General features: G+C 47.5%; 1 protein-coding gene across 2 annotated transcripts in view; it reads right to left on the bottom strand.

Moving 5' to 3' along the window:
- The window catches only part of NF2 (neurofibromin 2 (merlin)), a 26,465-nt gene extending 9,858 nt beyond the window's left edge, over positions 1-16,607 (bottom strand). The window contains exons 1-10 of one of the 2 annotated variants that reach the window (XM_009699321.1): positions 16,486-16,607; positions 15,307-15,429; positions 12,954-13,037; positions 8,349-8,417; positions 7,769-7,851; positions 6,987-7,062; positions 6,542-6,676; positions 4,176-4,250; positions 2,603-2,716; positions 31-153 (exon numbers count right to left, since the gene is read on the bottom strand). In XM_009699321.1, coding sequence (XP_009697623.1) covers positions 31-153; positions 2,603-2,716; positions 4,176-4,250; positions 6,542-6,676; positions 6,987-7,062; positions 7,769-7,851; positions 8,349-8,417; positions 12,954-13,037; positions 15,307-15,429; positions 16,486-16,497 — 894 coding nt within the window. In that variant the 5' untranslated portion in view covers positions 16,498-16,607. The remainder of the gene's footprint in view (positions 1-30; positions 154-2,602; positions 2,717-4,175; positions 4,251-6,541; positions 6,677-6,986; positions 7,063-7,768; positions 7,852-8,348; positions 8,418-12,953; positions 13,038-15,306; positions 15,430-16,485) is intronic. The other variant, XM_009699323.1, reaches the window with a different exon arrangement.
- Positions 16,608-17,055: the final 448 nt, after the last annotated feature.

Below are 17,055 nucleotides of genomic sequence, written 5' to 3'. Positions count from 1 at the left end.
GCCTTGGGAAACAACCTCCCAGGGACCTACCAGAGCCTCGTTGGCCATCGTTGCCTCTTCCTTTAACTGCATCAATCTCCTCTCCAGCTCATCCCTTGTCCTCTCAGCCTCTTCTCTCATTTGCTTCTCTCGGGCCAGACGCTGCCGTTCCATCTAGGAAAAAAGGTATTGGGGAAAGCCAGGAGAAATAACACACATTAGAAAGGCTTTCCACGGGATAAGAAGGTGTCACTATGGGGGGTTAGAGCACAGGACTGCACTGCTGCCTCCTCTCTGCTTATCAACACAGCAAACTTCACGAAATGGGGGTGACCTGATACACCCTGCTCCCGTGAAAAGTGCCATTCTTGAGACAATCCCCTATCCTCTGATCAGGCTGTTACCCACAGCGCGGCCACACAAGCTGCCCGCAGGCAATTACATCCCCTGACAGCACCCTCCTATGCTGACTCACAGGGCAGACTCAGACAAGTAGGGTCCCAAGAGCTCCGGTTACGCCTAGAGTTTCTTATGGCAAGTTGAACAGACAGTAAGACTGGGCCTAAGGGCAGTCTGAGGGCATCTTCAAAATATCATACACAGACACACTGCAAGGCAGGAGTTTGAAGGACATAGATAGCTGCTACTTTTGATCAGACATCTAACCCAGCATGCTGGAAACTTCCCTTCCACTCATTTATAGGGGAGGTCACAAAAAGCACGACCACCTCTATCCATTCCTAGATACAATAAACCCTCTCCCTCCAGCTCGGTCTGCAGGAAATAGCAATGCTTCTCCAGGAGGGGAAGATCCAAGCGACGCTGACACAACCCACCAGAATCTGCCACCTCTTCCCAGAAGATGCCGAGAGTGTTGTGCAGACAGAGCACACCCAACAACTGCCTCTCCGCTAGCCAAGCGCCCAAAGGGAATCGTTGGGCTAATTAACACACCAAGTTTAAGCACTCCAGTACGACAGAGATGGGTGCATTATAAATACCCACACCGCAGCAAGGACTCGCAGCATTGCACAGGCCACCTACTGGGTTTAATAAGGGAAGTAAGTGCGACAAGACACATTTCTCTGCTTCTTGGACACCAACTGTGTTCTGAAAGCGGGACGCCCACTGTTCTAACGGCTCTGCTTCCTTCTATTAAAGGTTCCCCTCATTAATTATTATTACAATCTGCATCCCACTCAGGACTTCCATTAACAAGAATTCCTGATATAAAAGGACTATCTGGAACCAGTTAACAACTGTGGATCCTGAGGAGGGAGGAGAGAGCAGGCGAGACAGCAGGGTGGCTAGCTTGGGAGAGGGCAACCCAAGCAAAGCCTGACCTTTCCCGCAGTGCACAAGTGCTCTGGATTTGAGAGCTCATGCGAAGCAATAACCGTCTGCTCGCTCTCGGTGCCCTCACCTCTCCCAGCGGCCCAACTAAGCACAGGACCTCAGGTCTTGCTGACATTATTTGAATACATCAAAGACTCACAAGATTGTAAAACCTGTCCTTGAAGCCATCAGTGCTTGGACATCATGCTGCTCCTCCCAAGGAGGACCTTTTGCTCCACTAATGCCAACTCCTCACTGACCAGCGGAATCCCCATGGGAAGCAAGAAGCCCCCCTTCCCCAGAGGAGCTGGCCTGGTTATCCTCGTAGTGGCTCCTGCCCTGTCCTCTCCTGCCACCCCCCAAGCTATAGGAAGGAGAACTGCTTCAGGAGGTGCCTGCAAGACAAGCCGCATCACACCTCCAGGTCAGCTGAGGACCTCAGCACCAAGTCCAGCACCATGCAGGCACCTCTGTGGACATGCTCAAATCCATTAATTTAGCAGTCCCTTGAGCATAAGACCCTCCTGGGTACAAGTGACTGCTTTCATTTCTTCTGCTGCTATCTAGCGGCTTTACTGCGAAAGGGACATTTATATTCTAAGCACCAGTACTCAGATTAGTTGTGCAGGTTTCAGCGAGTAGAAAAGGTCTACGAGCAGAAAACAATGATTCATACAATCCAATTTGCTGATATATGCTCATCGGCTAAACTCTCCTGCCTCCAATATCCTCATCGTCTACACTCTGCTGCCTCCAAAGAGCCATTTTTGCCGCCTGGGCTGACCTGCAGCAGATAAAGGAGGCCAGCAGCAAATTAGCATGCAGGCTGCACACCCCGAAATGTTGGCGTGCATTCCATCACCATGTAATTAGAAAATGAGGCAAAGAACTACAGCAAAGCACAGCTCCCCCTCACAGCCCCTCCTTTAATTACAAGCAACTACCCCAACACACTACCTGTTTCCAGCTACGGAGCCCAGGCATAAACCGAGGTGGGGAAGACGCACACACACTTGTAGGACACCCACACCAGCTCTTCCCTCCCGTCCTCCCAGTTTTCTGCCCGAGTGTGGCAGCTGGACTCGGGCTGCCAGGCTGCCATCAATGTGCAGAGCCAAAGTGAGAATGACTGGCAAGGTGGGAGCAGGCTACTAAAAAGAGACGTTCAGCTGGACCTTCCCTCAAAGCTGCTCTGTGTGCTTGATGTCATTCTGGAGACTCTTCCTTCCCAAGTTCATTTGCATTTCTGATTTTGGCTGACAGTCTAGTTATACGAGATGTCTCTCACCTGCTTCCTCGCCTTCTCCTCCCTGGCCTGCGCTTTCATCTGCTGGACCTCCAGCGAGTCTGCTTTTCTCCTCCTCATGAAGAGATCGTGGTTTCCAATACACAGTTGAAGAATCTATTCCAGTCAAGGGTGAAGAGCGGAGAGAAACAGCTGTACACATGATGACGATGAGGTGGTTTGTATTCTTGGCACACAAAAACACTAGAACTGCTTTGGTTTGGTGCTTGTAAGCACTCCCACCCACTGATCTCAAACCCTACAAGCTCTCATACCCATGTGAGGGGCAGGGAGCCAAGGCACAGCCAAGCCCCATACCAAGCACCAGCTCCTGGGCTATCAGCTCTTTGCAGAGACCAATTTTCTGTTTTCTGTGCATTCAGTACAGCATGGTTCTGGCAAGTTTTACACCAGCCCTAAAAAGGCGTTAAGCCAAATAATGAAACAAAGACTTCTACAGCTCTGACCTGGTTCTCACTGTCCCCTTTCTTCAGGTCAAGATTAACTTACACCTCCTCCCAATTGCACAAGATTAAAAAACCAAACAAACAAAAAAACACCAGAAGGAAAACCAGTTCACACCCTGGACAAACAGAAGGCTTATCAAAAACTTCCTTGGACATCTTCAGACACCTTTGCTGAAGGGTTTTGAGCACCACTGTGGTTTCCTCTGGTACTCAAGGAGGACAAGGAAGGTGGCAATACTGGAGCAGGGTTAGCAAAGGAGTGGGTACACAGAAAAGTGAAAGCTCTTTTCAGCAATAACAGCAGGTTTCTACTTGGATTCTTTTCTAAAGGATTGATTCATATGCTTCTTTTCCATTTCACAAGTCATTAATGACTTCTCTGGAGTCAGAGGAGTTTCACCACTATGAACCTGATGAGTGCAATGAACGAGGCCTTCGTCAGGAAGCCCCGCTTCCCTACAGTACATGAAGTACCGGACAGCCTATAACCAGGACAGCAAAGATCCCTCGTCTGACTGAACAGCGGTGCACACCTACTACAGAATCTGGATCAAAGCTCCTTCAGATACCAAATGAACACGAGCTAAAGCTGGTCTCTAACACAGATGCTGAAAGGAACAGCTCAACGTAGCCCCCTCCATCCTTGTACAAGGAGAGTGTTCTCAGAGGGGACCAGTCTACGAAAAGTCAGGACTGCGACCCTGGTAACAATGCATCCCAAAAAAGGGAGATCTACCTCACAGGACAGAGCGGAAAAGATCCGCAGGGGAAGAAAGGGGATCTGGAGCAAAGATGGGGGTGACGAGAAAGTTTTACTTACTAAGTGCTTCGGCCATGCAGGTCAGCTGTAACCCAAGAGCTCGGAATGGGAGCACAAAAACAGGAGAGGGGGCGAGGTTCTGTGAAGCAGCTTGGCTTGAGCTTCCCCCTTCTCTTCTAGAGGCTATGACCAAGTAGTAACCGCTATAACCAAACCACATCTACAGTCCAGCCAGGCCAGCATGCTCCCTCCGACTGCTCGAAGGAAAAGCCCCAAAAGAACATTGTTTCCTACTGCCTGCAGAAACTACCGCTGCAGGCAACAAAAATTACTCTGTCTGTAGACTTACCAGCTTATTTACACGCAGCTTTGAAGAATTGAATTTAAAAACATCAATCTTTTTGTCCAATGGCTTAATCGTAAACTGAAAAGGAAAAAATAAAGAAGGACAGAGTTACCAGAGAGCGGTGCATTTAATAAAAACACAGCTATAAAAGTCTTACTGAAAGCTTTGGCTCAGAGGAGGTCAGCAGTGTCAGACAAACAAGGCTGAGAGCTGTCCCCGTGGCTTTTAGCCAAGCAAGAGAGCTAGTATCAAAAGCAACCAAGGAGACAACTGTTCCTCCGGTCAGAAAAACACGAGTGCCACAGAAGCAATGAGAGTGCTGTCCGCCTACAGACTGCAATGCCCGACAGCCAGTGTCCTCTGCAGAGCACCTTGCAGAGGGCAGAGACAGCTCAGCACCTCCCGAGGCAAAACGCTGCTCTCCTGGCAGCTCTAGAGAACGGAGAACCTACAGCAGAAACTCAAGACACTTCTGAAGGGAGGAAGAACCGGCTCAGCTGCCCGATGGATGGGCAGGAGGGCTCCATTAGGAACGCAGCAACAGGAGCTGCTGCCCTTCCCGCTGACACCTCCACTTGCAAGGGCTCCCCAAAAGGATTTTCCATGCATTTTGTTCTCCAAAAGTCAGCCGTGTCACAAGACCGCTCCGCAATTCAAAATATTATTCCTTCACTCTAACTTGTATTTACTCTCTGTGTGCCAACTGAACAGCCCTAACCACGGCCTGGGTTTACCCTCTCCAAAGAGCTTTCCCAGAGCGGGTCTCTCAAGAGGGTATAGGTGGCATCGCCAGATTCAAGAGTTTCGGTAATACAGCCCCTGGAGAGACAGAAGGCTCTGAAGTAACAAAAGGGTACTTGAAGAGATGGAGTGCTCCACAACACCGCATTTTTTAGAAGGCATGCATATATTCCATCACTCCCTCACAAGCTACAAAAATAACCAGCTGAAGAGACAGCACTCGAGCAGGCAGTCTGTGTCCATTAAAGTAGGTCTATTTGTCAATACATTGTACTGCCTGAGAAGGGCTCAGCAGAACTCGCCCTGGCAGTGTTTTGTTTTGTCAGTTTAAGAGCCAATCTTTTAAGACTTTCACATCGGCAGACGTGCATGAGCGTCCCTGGACTCAGGCTCCGGCAGAATCCCCACCAGTCACTGAAAACAACAGCAGAAATAAGCCAGGAGAGGAATTTCAGTTCCACGTAAAAAGTCAATGTTTGTTACGATGGATTAAACCCCTCTGTTGTGTCGACGTAGCTGTCATACCCAGCTATTAAGCCTGTTTACTATCACGTCACGTCTGCTTGTGGTCATCTTATTACACAGGTGATGGACCTGATGGAAGGTGACAGTCCTTTGCCCCAAGGGAAAGCTCTAGTACAGTCTTGTGTCAAGGCCTGGTTACAGAGGCTTCAATCCCCAGATTTCTGAGGCAATGCCCGAGCAGACAGCTTCTACTGCACTCATCCGTCACGGGCAGGAAAGCCTTCGAAAGGCACTAAGTGCTGGGCTGTTTTGTAGAGTTGTGAAGCTCTTTATTTTTAAGGAGTAAAAGAAGTGAATAGAATTCCAGCATGGCCTTACTACTTATAAAACTTCACAAGACATGCAATAAATGCAGCTGATGAGAAACCTTTAGTTTTTACCCTGATCAATATTATGTTTAGATTAGAAAACAATTTTTAATTAAGAAGTTAATTTTCTTCCTTACCATGAAGGCAGCTGGTTTCTTTGAGCAGCTCTCAGATTGAAAACAGAGCCGACCAGTTTCCCCTCCATAGCCAATCTCATTGCTGTTCTCAACTAGGTTTGGTGGCCAACAATTCAGAAGATCCATATTTATGCTCTGGATTTAATAAATATCTATCCAATAGCAGGCTTAAATTACTCAGCCATCTAAAAAGATTCCAGCTGTTATGCCAAGCCCAGCAGCCTGAAAACTCAAGATGATGTAATGATATGGCAAGAGCTCTTCTCACCAGGAACACATCTCACTGTATTTCATAATACAGTCTATCTACACCGTAATACATCCTGTAATATATATAGGAAAGCAGAAACCTCAACTTCTGAACTCTGATATTTGGGCTAAGCGCATCAGCAGCAATTTTGTTTTTTTGAAAAAATTACATAGAGGGTTTGAAGGTACTCTAAAACCAAACAGGAGAATAGCTCCCAGCTGACGTCTTGTACGCCCACTCCTGGAAGGTTTCAGCAAGGCTTGGAATTAAGGTTTCAATGGAGAAGCTGGGCTGCCCCTAGCTAAGCTGGTGATAGCAAGCACAGCAGACAGAGAAGCTAAAAGAAATAATTTTAAATCACAATTGTGTTTTTACTGCTCTCAGGGAAGAAGAGAGATGGATTCATACCTCTTTATCACTGTATGAGATATTCCGGATCTCATTCCACGGGAAGGAGATTTTAGGGGTCAACCTGTTGTCTGGGTCATAAATGTGAAGACCCAAGGCGTCAACTCCAAGGAGCAGTTCGGTGCCCTTTTTGTTCTATGGGAGGAAAGAAAAGAGCAGAAAACCCTTTTATTCCACTTGGAGGGTCTGACACGAACCATTGTCAGCTTCAACTATCAGCCCCAAGCAGTGACCCACCCTGGAGTGTACTAGAAGAGCTTCTGCCTTCCCGGCAGCCAGCAGCAAAGTAGGCTGCAGCAGGGACTCTCACCAACGCACTGCAGCCATCTCCCAGGTCTGCCGGCTCTCCAAGGCTCCACTCATCCAATCTCACAGCAACATAAAAGATGGAGACTAACACAAGAGCTACGCCGGCAAAAAAACATGACCCACAACCTGCACTCACCCTAATCGCAAAATAGTTCACTCCATACATCTCCAAGTCCTGAGCTATCTTCAAATACTCCATTTCAGCTTCATCTCTGTCAGACAAAAAAAGGCCAGTGTTGCGATGTTCGGTAGGATCAGAGAGTGGGGGATGGCTGTTCTTTCTGATCCTAAGCGCTCGCAAGTCTTTAAAGCCTGAACCGTCTCTATCACAGAGGTCAATCCTGTCTTTGCTGGCAGGATCAATAAAGTCCAACAGCAAATCCCACTCTGCAGCTTGCTGGTATCTTAATGGCGCCTGATGCCTGCCTAGCGAGGCGCAGCCCTGCAAGCCTTGCTTTGTCCACCTCCCAATCCCTTAAGCATAAATAGGAAACCCCTGGCTGGGAGACCCCTGTTTCAGATCCATCTGACTTTAGCTTACCCCCCGCAAGCATTTTACCACCCGAGGCAGCAACACACCTCATCAGTCTGAATCCCCATTTCTTTTCCTGGCCCAAAAAGCACCCTGACCCCCTAGGCAGGCAGGGCTGGTTGCCTCCCTGCCCCTCTGCAGGTGGTCCCTCACCGAGCATCAGTCCTAAATTCTCTCAAGGACCCTGTCAGTGACCAGGGGACAGCAAGGCACATGCAGAGCAATCAAAGAAAGCCCTTTGCCTTTCATGAGTCTGCTACTGAGGTGTGCTGGGATTAACCCTGCTGTCAGCAGGGCTCATCCATCACCGGCCCAAGCTCCCCAAACCCTGGTGACTCCTCGGGCAAGGGGACTGACCTTGACCCATCACTCCAGCACACACTCACCTCGCTCTGCCTCGGTGCTCTGCGTACCACGCTGTTATCCTTTCCTCCCACATCTCTGGAGTCATCTGGTACAGGTTTATTACCTGAGATACAGGGGGAGACAGAGACCAGGTCACACTGCTGCTCTTGTCACAGTCTCCTCAGCCAGCAAACAAGCCAGAAACACCCCAGCCCCAAGCAACCCCTCCCCAGCACCACGTCCGACCTCAAGACAGGTGACTCTCAGCAGGGCACGCTCAGCCCCATGCCCTATGATCGACCAGCGCTCCCTCAACCCTTCCCAAGCACGCAGCACAGGCAAGCTGTCCCCAGGCCATCGCGAGGAGATGCAGGTAGGACGAAACCGTGAAAAGAAAGAAAACATTTGCTTCTGTTTTATTAAAATACATCAGAAAGAGATTGAATCCTCCTCCCTGAATACATCTTCTGGGATTGTTTGCCTCGGTAAGGAAGCCCAAGGAAAGCGAAACAGGGTGCACCCCTCAGGCAGTCCCACGGAGACCCTCTCTGCAAAGGGCTCTCTTACACAAAACACCACCAGACTTGGAAACCTATTCCTCCGCTCGGCCCAGCTCCTTACCCGCTTTGGAAGCAGCTCCTCTTGTGCCAAGAAGCCTCGCTTGTGGACGTTGGGATCGTAATCGCCGTACTGGAAAGAAGCACAGACATTGCGCCCACCCCATGTTAACAACATGGGCAAGTAAAACTCTTCACCCTTTCATACCCACCCGTTGGGGAGAGAGCAAACGCAGACTGCTCACACCCTTCACGTCACAATCTGTTAGAGCAGAGAACGTACGCTGCTCTGTAAATTTAATAACCATATTTCCTTTGACATTTGATTGCTAATAGAAACTACCATCCTCCTTTTACTCATGCAGCAGAGGGGGAAGCAGAACAAAACTTCCCACCATCAGCTGACATCCCCCATCAGTTGTCATCCACCATCAGTCCACCAGCTGGACTAGATGATCGTTGTAGGTCCCTTCCAACTGAACGGTTCTATCCTACTGGAGTTACCGTGCGCAGAAACCACTTCTTCCAATGCAGGGAAAGACCCACTCCATAGCCCAGAGGTCCTTGCCATCCCACCGGTAGTGGGACAGGGAGTCAAGATACGGACAAAGACCTGTCCCCAAAGACTGATGGACACCAGTAATTCAGGTGAGGCAGATGGCAGTTTCTCTGTCGCTGCTCACCACCCTAATGAACAAATATTAAAAAAAAATTACAGGAGTTTGACAGACTGCTCTCAGGCAGGTGTCGGCTTTTCTGCTGGAGGGTCTGTTGCTCAACTGGGTCACGGAATTGAATTCAGATTTGTTAAGTGCATCCAGCAATTGCTAGTATTTGTTTAGATTTACATCTTTTTCAGCAGCATACAAAGTGATTGAGAAATAAAACTGCTTATTAACAGATTGAAAAGCTGAGTGTCCCTGCAGCGCATGTGAAAATGAATTTACCTCCTGTACAGCTCATGAGGGCAGGAAACCGCCAGAAAACGGCACCTCAAATAACCTAGCAAGTTCAAGAGAAAAGGACGATGGATGTGAGGCACGTATACGAAATGCTGCGATTTTCATTCACCTGGCAAACAGGACTTCTGCAGTGACATTACCCAATTACACAGGACATGGCAACGTTTGCTCAAGTCACTCATTTTGCAAGGGAGATAGCCCTTCCCTCCCTGCTCTTCTGAAGAACCTCAGCTGGGGAAGTGCAAAATGGTGACAATTTTTAAAACCACAACCAAGACACTCATGGTGATGACGTAGTAAGTCAGGAAGTTTTCCCTGTCAGCCTCCTTTTAATGCCACAACCATCACGTCGTACACTAAAATCAGACCTCAGCATCAAAAGTCTACACAAACATCCCCTCTCCACAGCCCAGCGAACAACGTTTCAGAGATGACAAGCGGGGATTAAAGACGCAAATATTGATTTGGAGCCAATGCAGATGTGAAGGAAGCATGCAACAATCAACACTGACTCAGACTTCAATTAATATAACAAAACCGCCACGGATTTCATTCGGGAGGGTGCTGAGCAGTGGCAACTGTCTCTTCCAAGGTGTACGGGTGCTTGGAGCTCCTCAGAAGGCAGTGCATTGCAGGTACACATCCCTTGAACCCACATCAAAAGGGAACAGGAATAAAAACACAGCACTGGCAAAGGAAACAACTCCGATAACCTTGGAGAGGCAGAAAATAAATCATTTTTAGGTGATGAAAATAACAGCAAATAGGATTAACGCGATTATTTTCTGTTGTGATCTACCGTGGAGATCCAAGACTAAGTATGGATTATGTGATTTTCATGTGGTGAAAAATACTGCCACGTCCCAAAGGAGTATTTGCACTGAGAGGGAGCCTGGATGCGAACGTTAATTATCCAGAAGTCAAAAATCAACAAATGGCTTAAGTATTGCAGTACACGCTGGCTCAAATGATTCAGCAAACATACTTCTAAAGACCTTTTAAATTAAATTATTACTTCAAAACTGTCATGGAATTTCAGTTCCTGTTAATTGAACTATATGATTAATATTCATGGTTACACATGGAAGTTGCCTGTACCTCCTTCACACACCTGGCTTACATCGTCCTGGGTAAACACAGGCATGTTCAGCTTCAAACTATGAACACCAAGTATTGTTCGTTTTGGGGAAAATAAAAATAAAAATAAAAGAGCCCTTTGCTATTGCTATAGGATTTGAAGTGCTGCAGCATGGCAGCAATCTGCATTTAAGGGGTAAGAAATGGAAGAACCTCCTGAACATTTCCGTCTTCTGCCGGGATGCATTTTTCAGTAGATTCCACGTCTCTCCCAGCTATTTAAAACCTGAACCACCTCCAACATCCGAAAGCAGTGTGGGTGGTTTGAATGCAGGGCTAGAGGGGAAAACACATAGTAATTCCCCAAATGAACACAATGATATAGAAATAAATAAGCTTTTATTTTTATGACCCACACGCTTACTTTGTTATTGCAGGTAGGTGTGCAACAACAGTAGAAAGCAACCTGGCCGTCAATCAAATGGCTATATCGGATGCAAACACACTGCTATGTCAGGCTATTATGCCCCTAATCATGCAAATCAGCACATTATTAGTGAAATTACTGTGCTCAGTGGCAGCTTTCTTGTTCAGAAAGGACATCATTATCCTATTTAACTGGAAGGAGATGACCTGCAACATCTTTCTTCCCAGTTCCGTACAGAAGACGTGCTTTCAGCTGTCTCCTTTGTTGAGGGGGAGTGGGTGGGCAGGGGGGGAACAGGCAGAAGAGGAAACCCAGCCTGGTGCCCTGCTAGCCTGGAGGGGCAGTAAGGAAAAGTGATGTGTGCTGCAGAATTGAAAGCACATTAGTGAAGATCAGAAAAGGCATCCCTTTTCCACCTTCTCACAATCTCTGTGCAGAATCAAGACGTGCAAGGTTAGGAGAACTGCTCCGACTCCCGCTGACCTCCTCCAGACGACTGCATGTCGAGCACGTTGAGTGTGCTACTGAGCCAAGGTCAGCAGCCCAGCTGCAAGAAGAGAAAGGGGACGGCACAGGAGTCCTGTACCAAATCACAGCACGTTCCCGATCACACGAGCAGAAGGTATCGTGGCCAAGAGTTAACAGCACTCAATATTTACCCAATGGTTTATTCATTTTGGCAACAGGAAAAGTCATCCCCTATGTATCCCCAGCTCAGCAGGTCAACAGAGAAAAAGCCAAGTAAGTGTTTACTCATGCACTCTACTAAGAGTGATGACTGTTTCACACAAATAGAAACAAAAAAGCAACTTGTCTTTTCCCGGCTGATGAGTCTCTCGAACAAAATACGGTTTCATCAATATTCTGACTATGAGGAACACAGAAAAACATTTTTTTTCTAGTAAATTCAAACATTCATCATCAAAAACCACTGCTGTACATCACCCAGGGCTGCATTCAGACAAACTGGGCATGGACTAAAGGGTTATGAAGAAGATTATACGGCAACATGAAAAAAGCCATGGTGAAACACTGAGGATCGGCCTCTGTTTCCAACCCGCCTGGATCAGGCCCCCTCTTCAGGCAACGGAGCCAAATCCTCTCTCCTGCACTGTCAGCTAAGGTGGTCTCACAGACCGGAGAGCTATCTGCTTCTCCTAAACTGCTCGACAGTTGTGTTCCTCAAGGACAGCCAGACGGGCCAGATCCAGAGCACGGTCACCTGCCTGCGGTCCTGCAAGCCAAAACGCCTCCCTAAATCACATCCAGAGAGTCGGAACCGACTATGACCACGAGGCTACAGCGATAACGTAGCTGGGCTGCAATCAGACTCCTGTCACTCCTTTTCAAAAGACATTATCTTTATGCGCATAAACTGAAGATTAGCTAGAAGACTCGTTAACTGAGCAGCAGTACATGTTGTGCATATATAGGGATAAATTACTTCCCCTCCTGCAAGAACGTCTCCACTTCTGAACCCCGGGCTGCTCCCTCTATGCCAGGAGTCCCTCTGCCGCGGGCTGCTGCAAGCTGTCCAAGGCTGCATGCTCCAGACTGGAAAACAGTGTTCTCTTAAATAAATCCTCAGCAAAACACACTGACTCTGGGTCCAGAGCAGAATCCAGCCGAGGACCAAGAAGAACTTAGTGACTATTGACTTCCTCCTCTGTCTAGTGAGGCCAAACACCCAAGATCAAACCCAAGATATAGTGAGAAGCCAGTAAAAGTCCTTTAACATTGCAATAACATTTATGTGGCAAGCTGTAGCACCCAAAATAAAGTAGTTATCATGGTGACAAGTATTCTAGGGAAGCAGTGGAGCTGGGAGTCCCACGGCTGGTTTGCCTCTGGCTACAATGGCAAGAGCAGGGAGGAGATCCAAAAAAGCACGGGCTCAGGGAATTCACCTGCTCCAGTAGTAAGCCACACTTGAGCAGCCACTGCAGCTCATAAGCTGAGCACTTGCTAAAGAGTCCTGGAAAGAGAAAGCAAAAATCTGTCCAACGCCTGAAGGCAGCCAGGAACCAGCTGTGCAGAGAAGGCAACAGTGCAAGCACAGTCCCCTCACTTCCCGAGTTTTAACAATTTTCCCTGCCTTCCCCTTCCACAGGAAGGGGTACATTGCGAAGCGCCTCGCTTCCCAGGAGCGATGTTAACCCACTGTCAACATCAGCAGGCCCTTGGAGAATCCCCCTGTGCCTACCTTGGCTTGGACGGCGTAAGAGGCCAGCAGGACAGAAGCTTCAGGAGGACAGTAGATCTTCTCATCCAAAATCTGCTTCTTCACCTGCACGTAGCAGTAAAGGACACATAACACACATTTAGTGGAGCAGTGCAAAGCATGACTGTCGCAGCAGATGGTTGCAGTTTGTTTGCTGTCAACCACACAGTTAACAATTTCCCTAACGCTAATTACAATTCAGGCCCAGGAAGTCTCTGGTGGCCTGGAAGGGAAGGGCTCAGGCTTTCACAGGCCACCTTTTTCAGACAAGTTTGCGAGAAGAGCTAAATTTATATGTGGAAAATGACAGAACCTACATCCCATTGCTAAAGGCAAGGGGAGGGGAAGAAAAGTCTTGCGTGTAAACACACAGCTAAAACCTCTTAAGGCATAAGCTATGGATTGATACAACATCTGTACGCACCACGAAATTACAAAAGAAGTTTGCAGTCGAGTCTCTGAGCACACAAAGGTTTTGCTCTGGGTTATTCAGGCGTTACTATGAGTCAGTGCTCACCTGTGCTGGAGGGCAATTCCCTCCAATCCCCCCGGCAGCAAGGAGAGCTGCGAGTCACCTCCGTGGCAGCGCTTTTAGCAGCAGGCAAAGCCCTGTGCACGCTCCCAGGAGAGCCAACGTGCAGTTCCCAAAAGCCATAGCTTTACGTTTCCTGGCTTCTGTGCATTAAAAAATTAAACCTGTCATGTTCGATATTTTTTGGTTTTGCACACTTAATTTTCCTGAATAAAGATAGAAAAAAAGCATACTCTTTCCTGGGAGACTGAAACGGATTGTCACAGAGATGCAGTAACATCAATTTGAATTTATAACATGCTTTGAGTCCTCAAAGTTGGTTACAACATAATCACAGAAGATATTCTCCTGCATTAAGATAAAAACAGCGGAGTTTGCAAGCTTATGTGTGCTCTCGTTTCCCATACACATTACGGAAGCCCAGGTTCCTCTCATCATCAGAAATCCTAGTAGAAAAGTCACTGTCTGCATTTATAAAATGCAGCTTTAACAGCTTTTCCTCTCTGGTTTTCCTTTTCAAAGATGCCAACAGTGTTTTTCCTCATCAAGGATAAAGTTCATGGCAAATCAGACATTTAAAAACAGCCCTATGGAGACACTAGTGCACGAGATAGACCTTGGAAATTAACAGCAATACTTTGCATTTAGAAGTCCTTTAGCTCTGAAGAACAAAGGTGAACTTCGGAAGAGGGAGGAGTACTGAGATGCTGGTGAGCTCACTTTGATACTCTCTTGAAAGGGCAGGGCACACCAAGGTCTACACTGGTATTTCCAAGAGCATCCAAGTCCAGGTTGCCTCTACTTTGGTGTAACAAATATAAGAATGAGTGTCTTTCTCTTATTTGTAGGACTTATTTATATTCGAAACTTCAAATTAACAGCCACAGAGCAGCTGAAACATCCCAGTAAGCACCTAGGGGTCTGACTAGAACTACTCTACTCCCTGCATTTGTAGTTGACACAACCCTTTACAGGACAGAGTTTCAGAAAATTGATCTTGCCTGAAACACAGCTCCTGTGATAGAAGCTCTTCGTTACCAATCATGCAGCACTGCTACATCAGCTGAGCTGATTTCTCAGGATACAAAGTTTTGTAGCGTATTTTAAATTTAAAAAAAAAAAACAAAAACAAAAACCCAAAGATGCATTCACCACAGTTTCCAAATGCTTAACATAAGGGCAGGAGTTACTGGGACAGGTGGGACTGTTAGGTTTCCCCTTCTGCTCTGCCTTTGCCACCAATCTCTGACAGAGCTGTGCTCCTGGGATTTTCTTCTGCTCCAGTTATCTGAACGCTGTTTTGCAAAGACGTGAACCTTGCTGTACAGCCTGAACATGAAACAGGTTGGCTGCATTCTGTTCTTGAGGATGAAATTCCCCTGCTTCACGTAACGATGCTATCACGTACAGAGACAATTGCCATCCCTCAGCACAACTGATATCCACACCCTGCAGAGAGGTGGACTCCAAGGCTGTGTGTGTCATTCAAGCCCACATCTGACAGATTCATTTCCCCTGGCTACCATACACTAATACTACAAATCACCTAATCAGTCCTGACAGCCAGTTTACGAGGTCTGCAAGTCTGGGCATCTGCGACTGCTTCATCCAGACAAACCATCTTTGACCTATTTTAAGAAGTTTTTGTTGTTGAAGACAACTCCCTTCGGAGAAGCGTGAACATAATGATGAGGATCCACACTCTGCCAACCAACTTTCTGACCCTGGAACCTTCTCGCACTTCTGCTCATCCTGGCTCCTTCTCCCTTGGGCTGGAAAACCACGTACTGACACGGCTCCTACCTGCAGGAAGAACAAGTGCTGTGTGATTTCCTGGACCAGTTCCTCCTCTGCATTCTCAGGATAAAATTTGGCCAGGAAGTGAAAGGTGACAGGCTCCTCTGTTGGAACATCGTGATCCAGAACCTGTGGGATACAAGAGCCGTTCAGCTACTCTTTCCAGTTTCTGCAGCGCTCTATCTCTCAGAGCCAAGACACGGCTCCCTTCTGTTCAGATCAGCACATCTTTTGTCAAGCACTTTAGACACCTAGAACAGACAAACCAACCTAAGTAGTTCAGAAACGCTAGTTAAAAAAAGAAAACAAACAAATATTTCTGACAGTCCTAACCATGCAAGCAAACAAATAAGGCAGAAACAAACAGCATGCGAAATGAGACAGCAAAGGTTGATCCTGGTCTGCTGTGCGCACGTTGCCTCTTCTGAACCTTGCAGAGCGATGCTATATCCTGCTACGCCACCATCTGACTTTCTCATTGTTTCCCTGCGCTGCCTCCTCTTGTATTTATTTCAGCATTGTTCCTCGCTACCTTTCTATTGTGCTGGCACTGTCCAGTTCAGATTCCTGCTAGTTTAAAGCCTTGGCATGACATGCCAGACATCCAGACCTCCCTCACAGTCTCAATTACCATCTGGTTTTAGCGTAACATCCTTTGGATGCAAACAGAACCACATCTATCACTTCCCTAACCACCCCTCAGCAACCTGGAAGCTTGCATATTTGGGAAGCGTTTCCTCCCTTATCTCCGTCTCCTTTTCACTCCTCTGGTTTTCCGGCTCCCCAGCTCTTTGCACATCTCAACAACAAAAGAAGCCAAGATGCAACTTCACCTTTCTGCTAATGGTTTTGTTGTTCAGGGCACAGAAGAGAGACTTTCAGGTTTCCTTTACATTATAGTCACCCTGAAGTCCAGCATCCCAGCATGGCTGTCTCCCAAAAATCCCTGAAGGGGATTCTGTGTGCACGGTCTGAGGCTTCACAGCTCAGAAGGAGGTGGGGTGGGGTATCTCTGCCAGCTCTTCCCGGTTGGACTTACAGATGCCATGGGGATGAGATTTAAATACACTTCACCCACTTCACTTTGACACCACACATAACACAACTTCGGGCACCCAAAGAAAGAGGAAAGTACATTCTCCATCGCCATCCCACACGATCTCTCAAGGGAAGTTTGGTTCCAACCTTCTTGTCCATTTTGAGCCAAGCCACCGTGTCCTTGATAGTGTATTGAAGCCCGAAGAACCAGGTTTCCCGGAGTCCTAGTGTCCTGCATACTAGATCAAACAGGTCCTTCCCTTTCCACTTCACCTGCAGGAAAGCAAACAGGAAGCAGGGTTATAAAGATGGATTTCAAAACGTCATCTCCATTCAACCAAATCCACTCTTTTTTCACATCACAAGGTCTTTGAGAGTGAGGAGAAGGCATCTGGTACAGGTAAGAACACATCCTAACGAAGTACACTTTATATCCTTCGATCTGATTTCATTTGCAGATCACCAGTTCTCAGGAAACTGAGATGTGATTTCCCCCCTCCCAAAAACGACACTGTAAAGCCCCCTGTTCCTTCCTCTGGCAATCCATCAACATTCAACAGAGGACCTGAAGGGGCTGTTTAGGTTCCTTTTGAGCCACGCACTGCTATGAGCAGCCTGTTTCCAGCAAGAAATAAAAATCACTCATAACTGCCCCTTAGTGACTTTCATGTCTGTACCGACAGCCCCAGGAAGTCCTGCACAAACTCCAGCAGCACC

The sequence above is a fragment of the Cariama cristata genome, unplaced genomic scaffold, assembly GCF_000690535.1.
Source record: "Cariama cristata isolate BGI_N322 unplaced genomic scaffold, ASM69053v1 scaffold36194, whole genome shotgun sequence".
NCBI lineage: Eukaryota > Metazoa > Chordata > Aves > Cariamiformes > Cariamidae > Cariama > Cariama cristata.
This window is presented reverse-complemented; position numbering and strand designations above follow the sequence as displayed.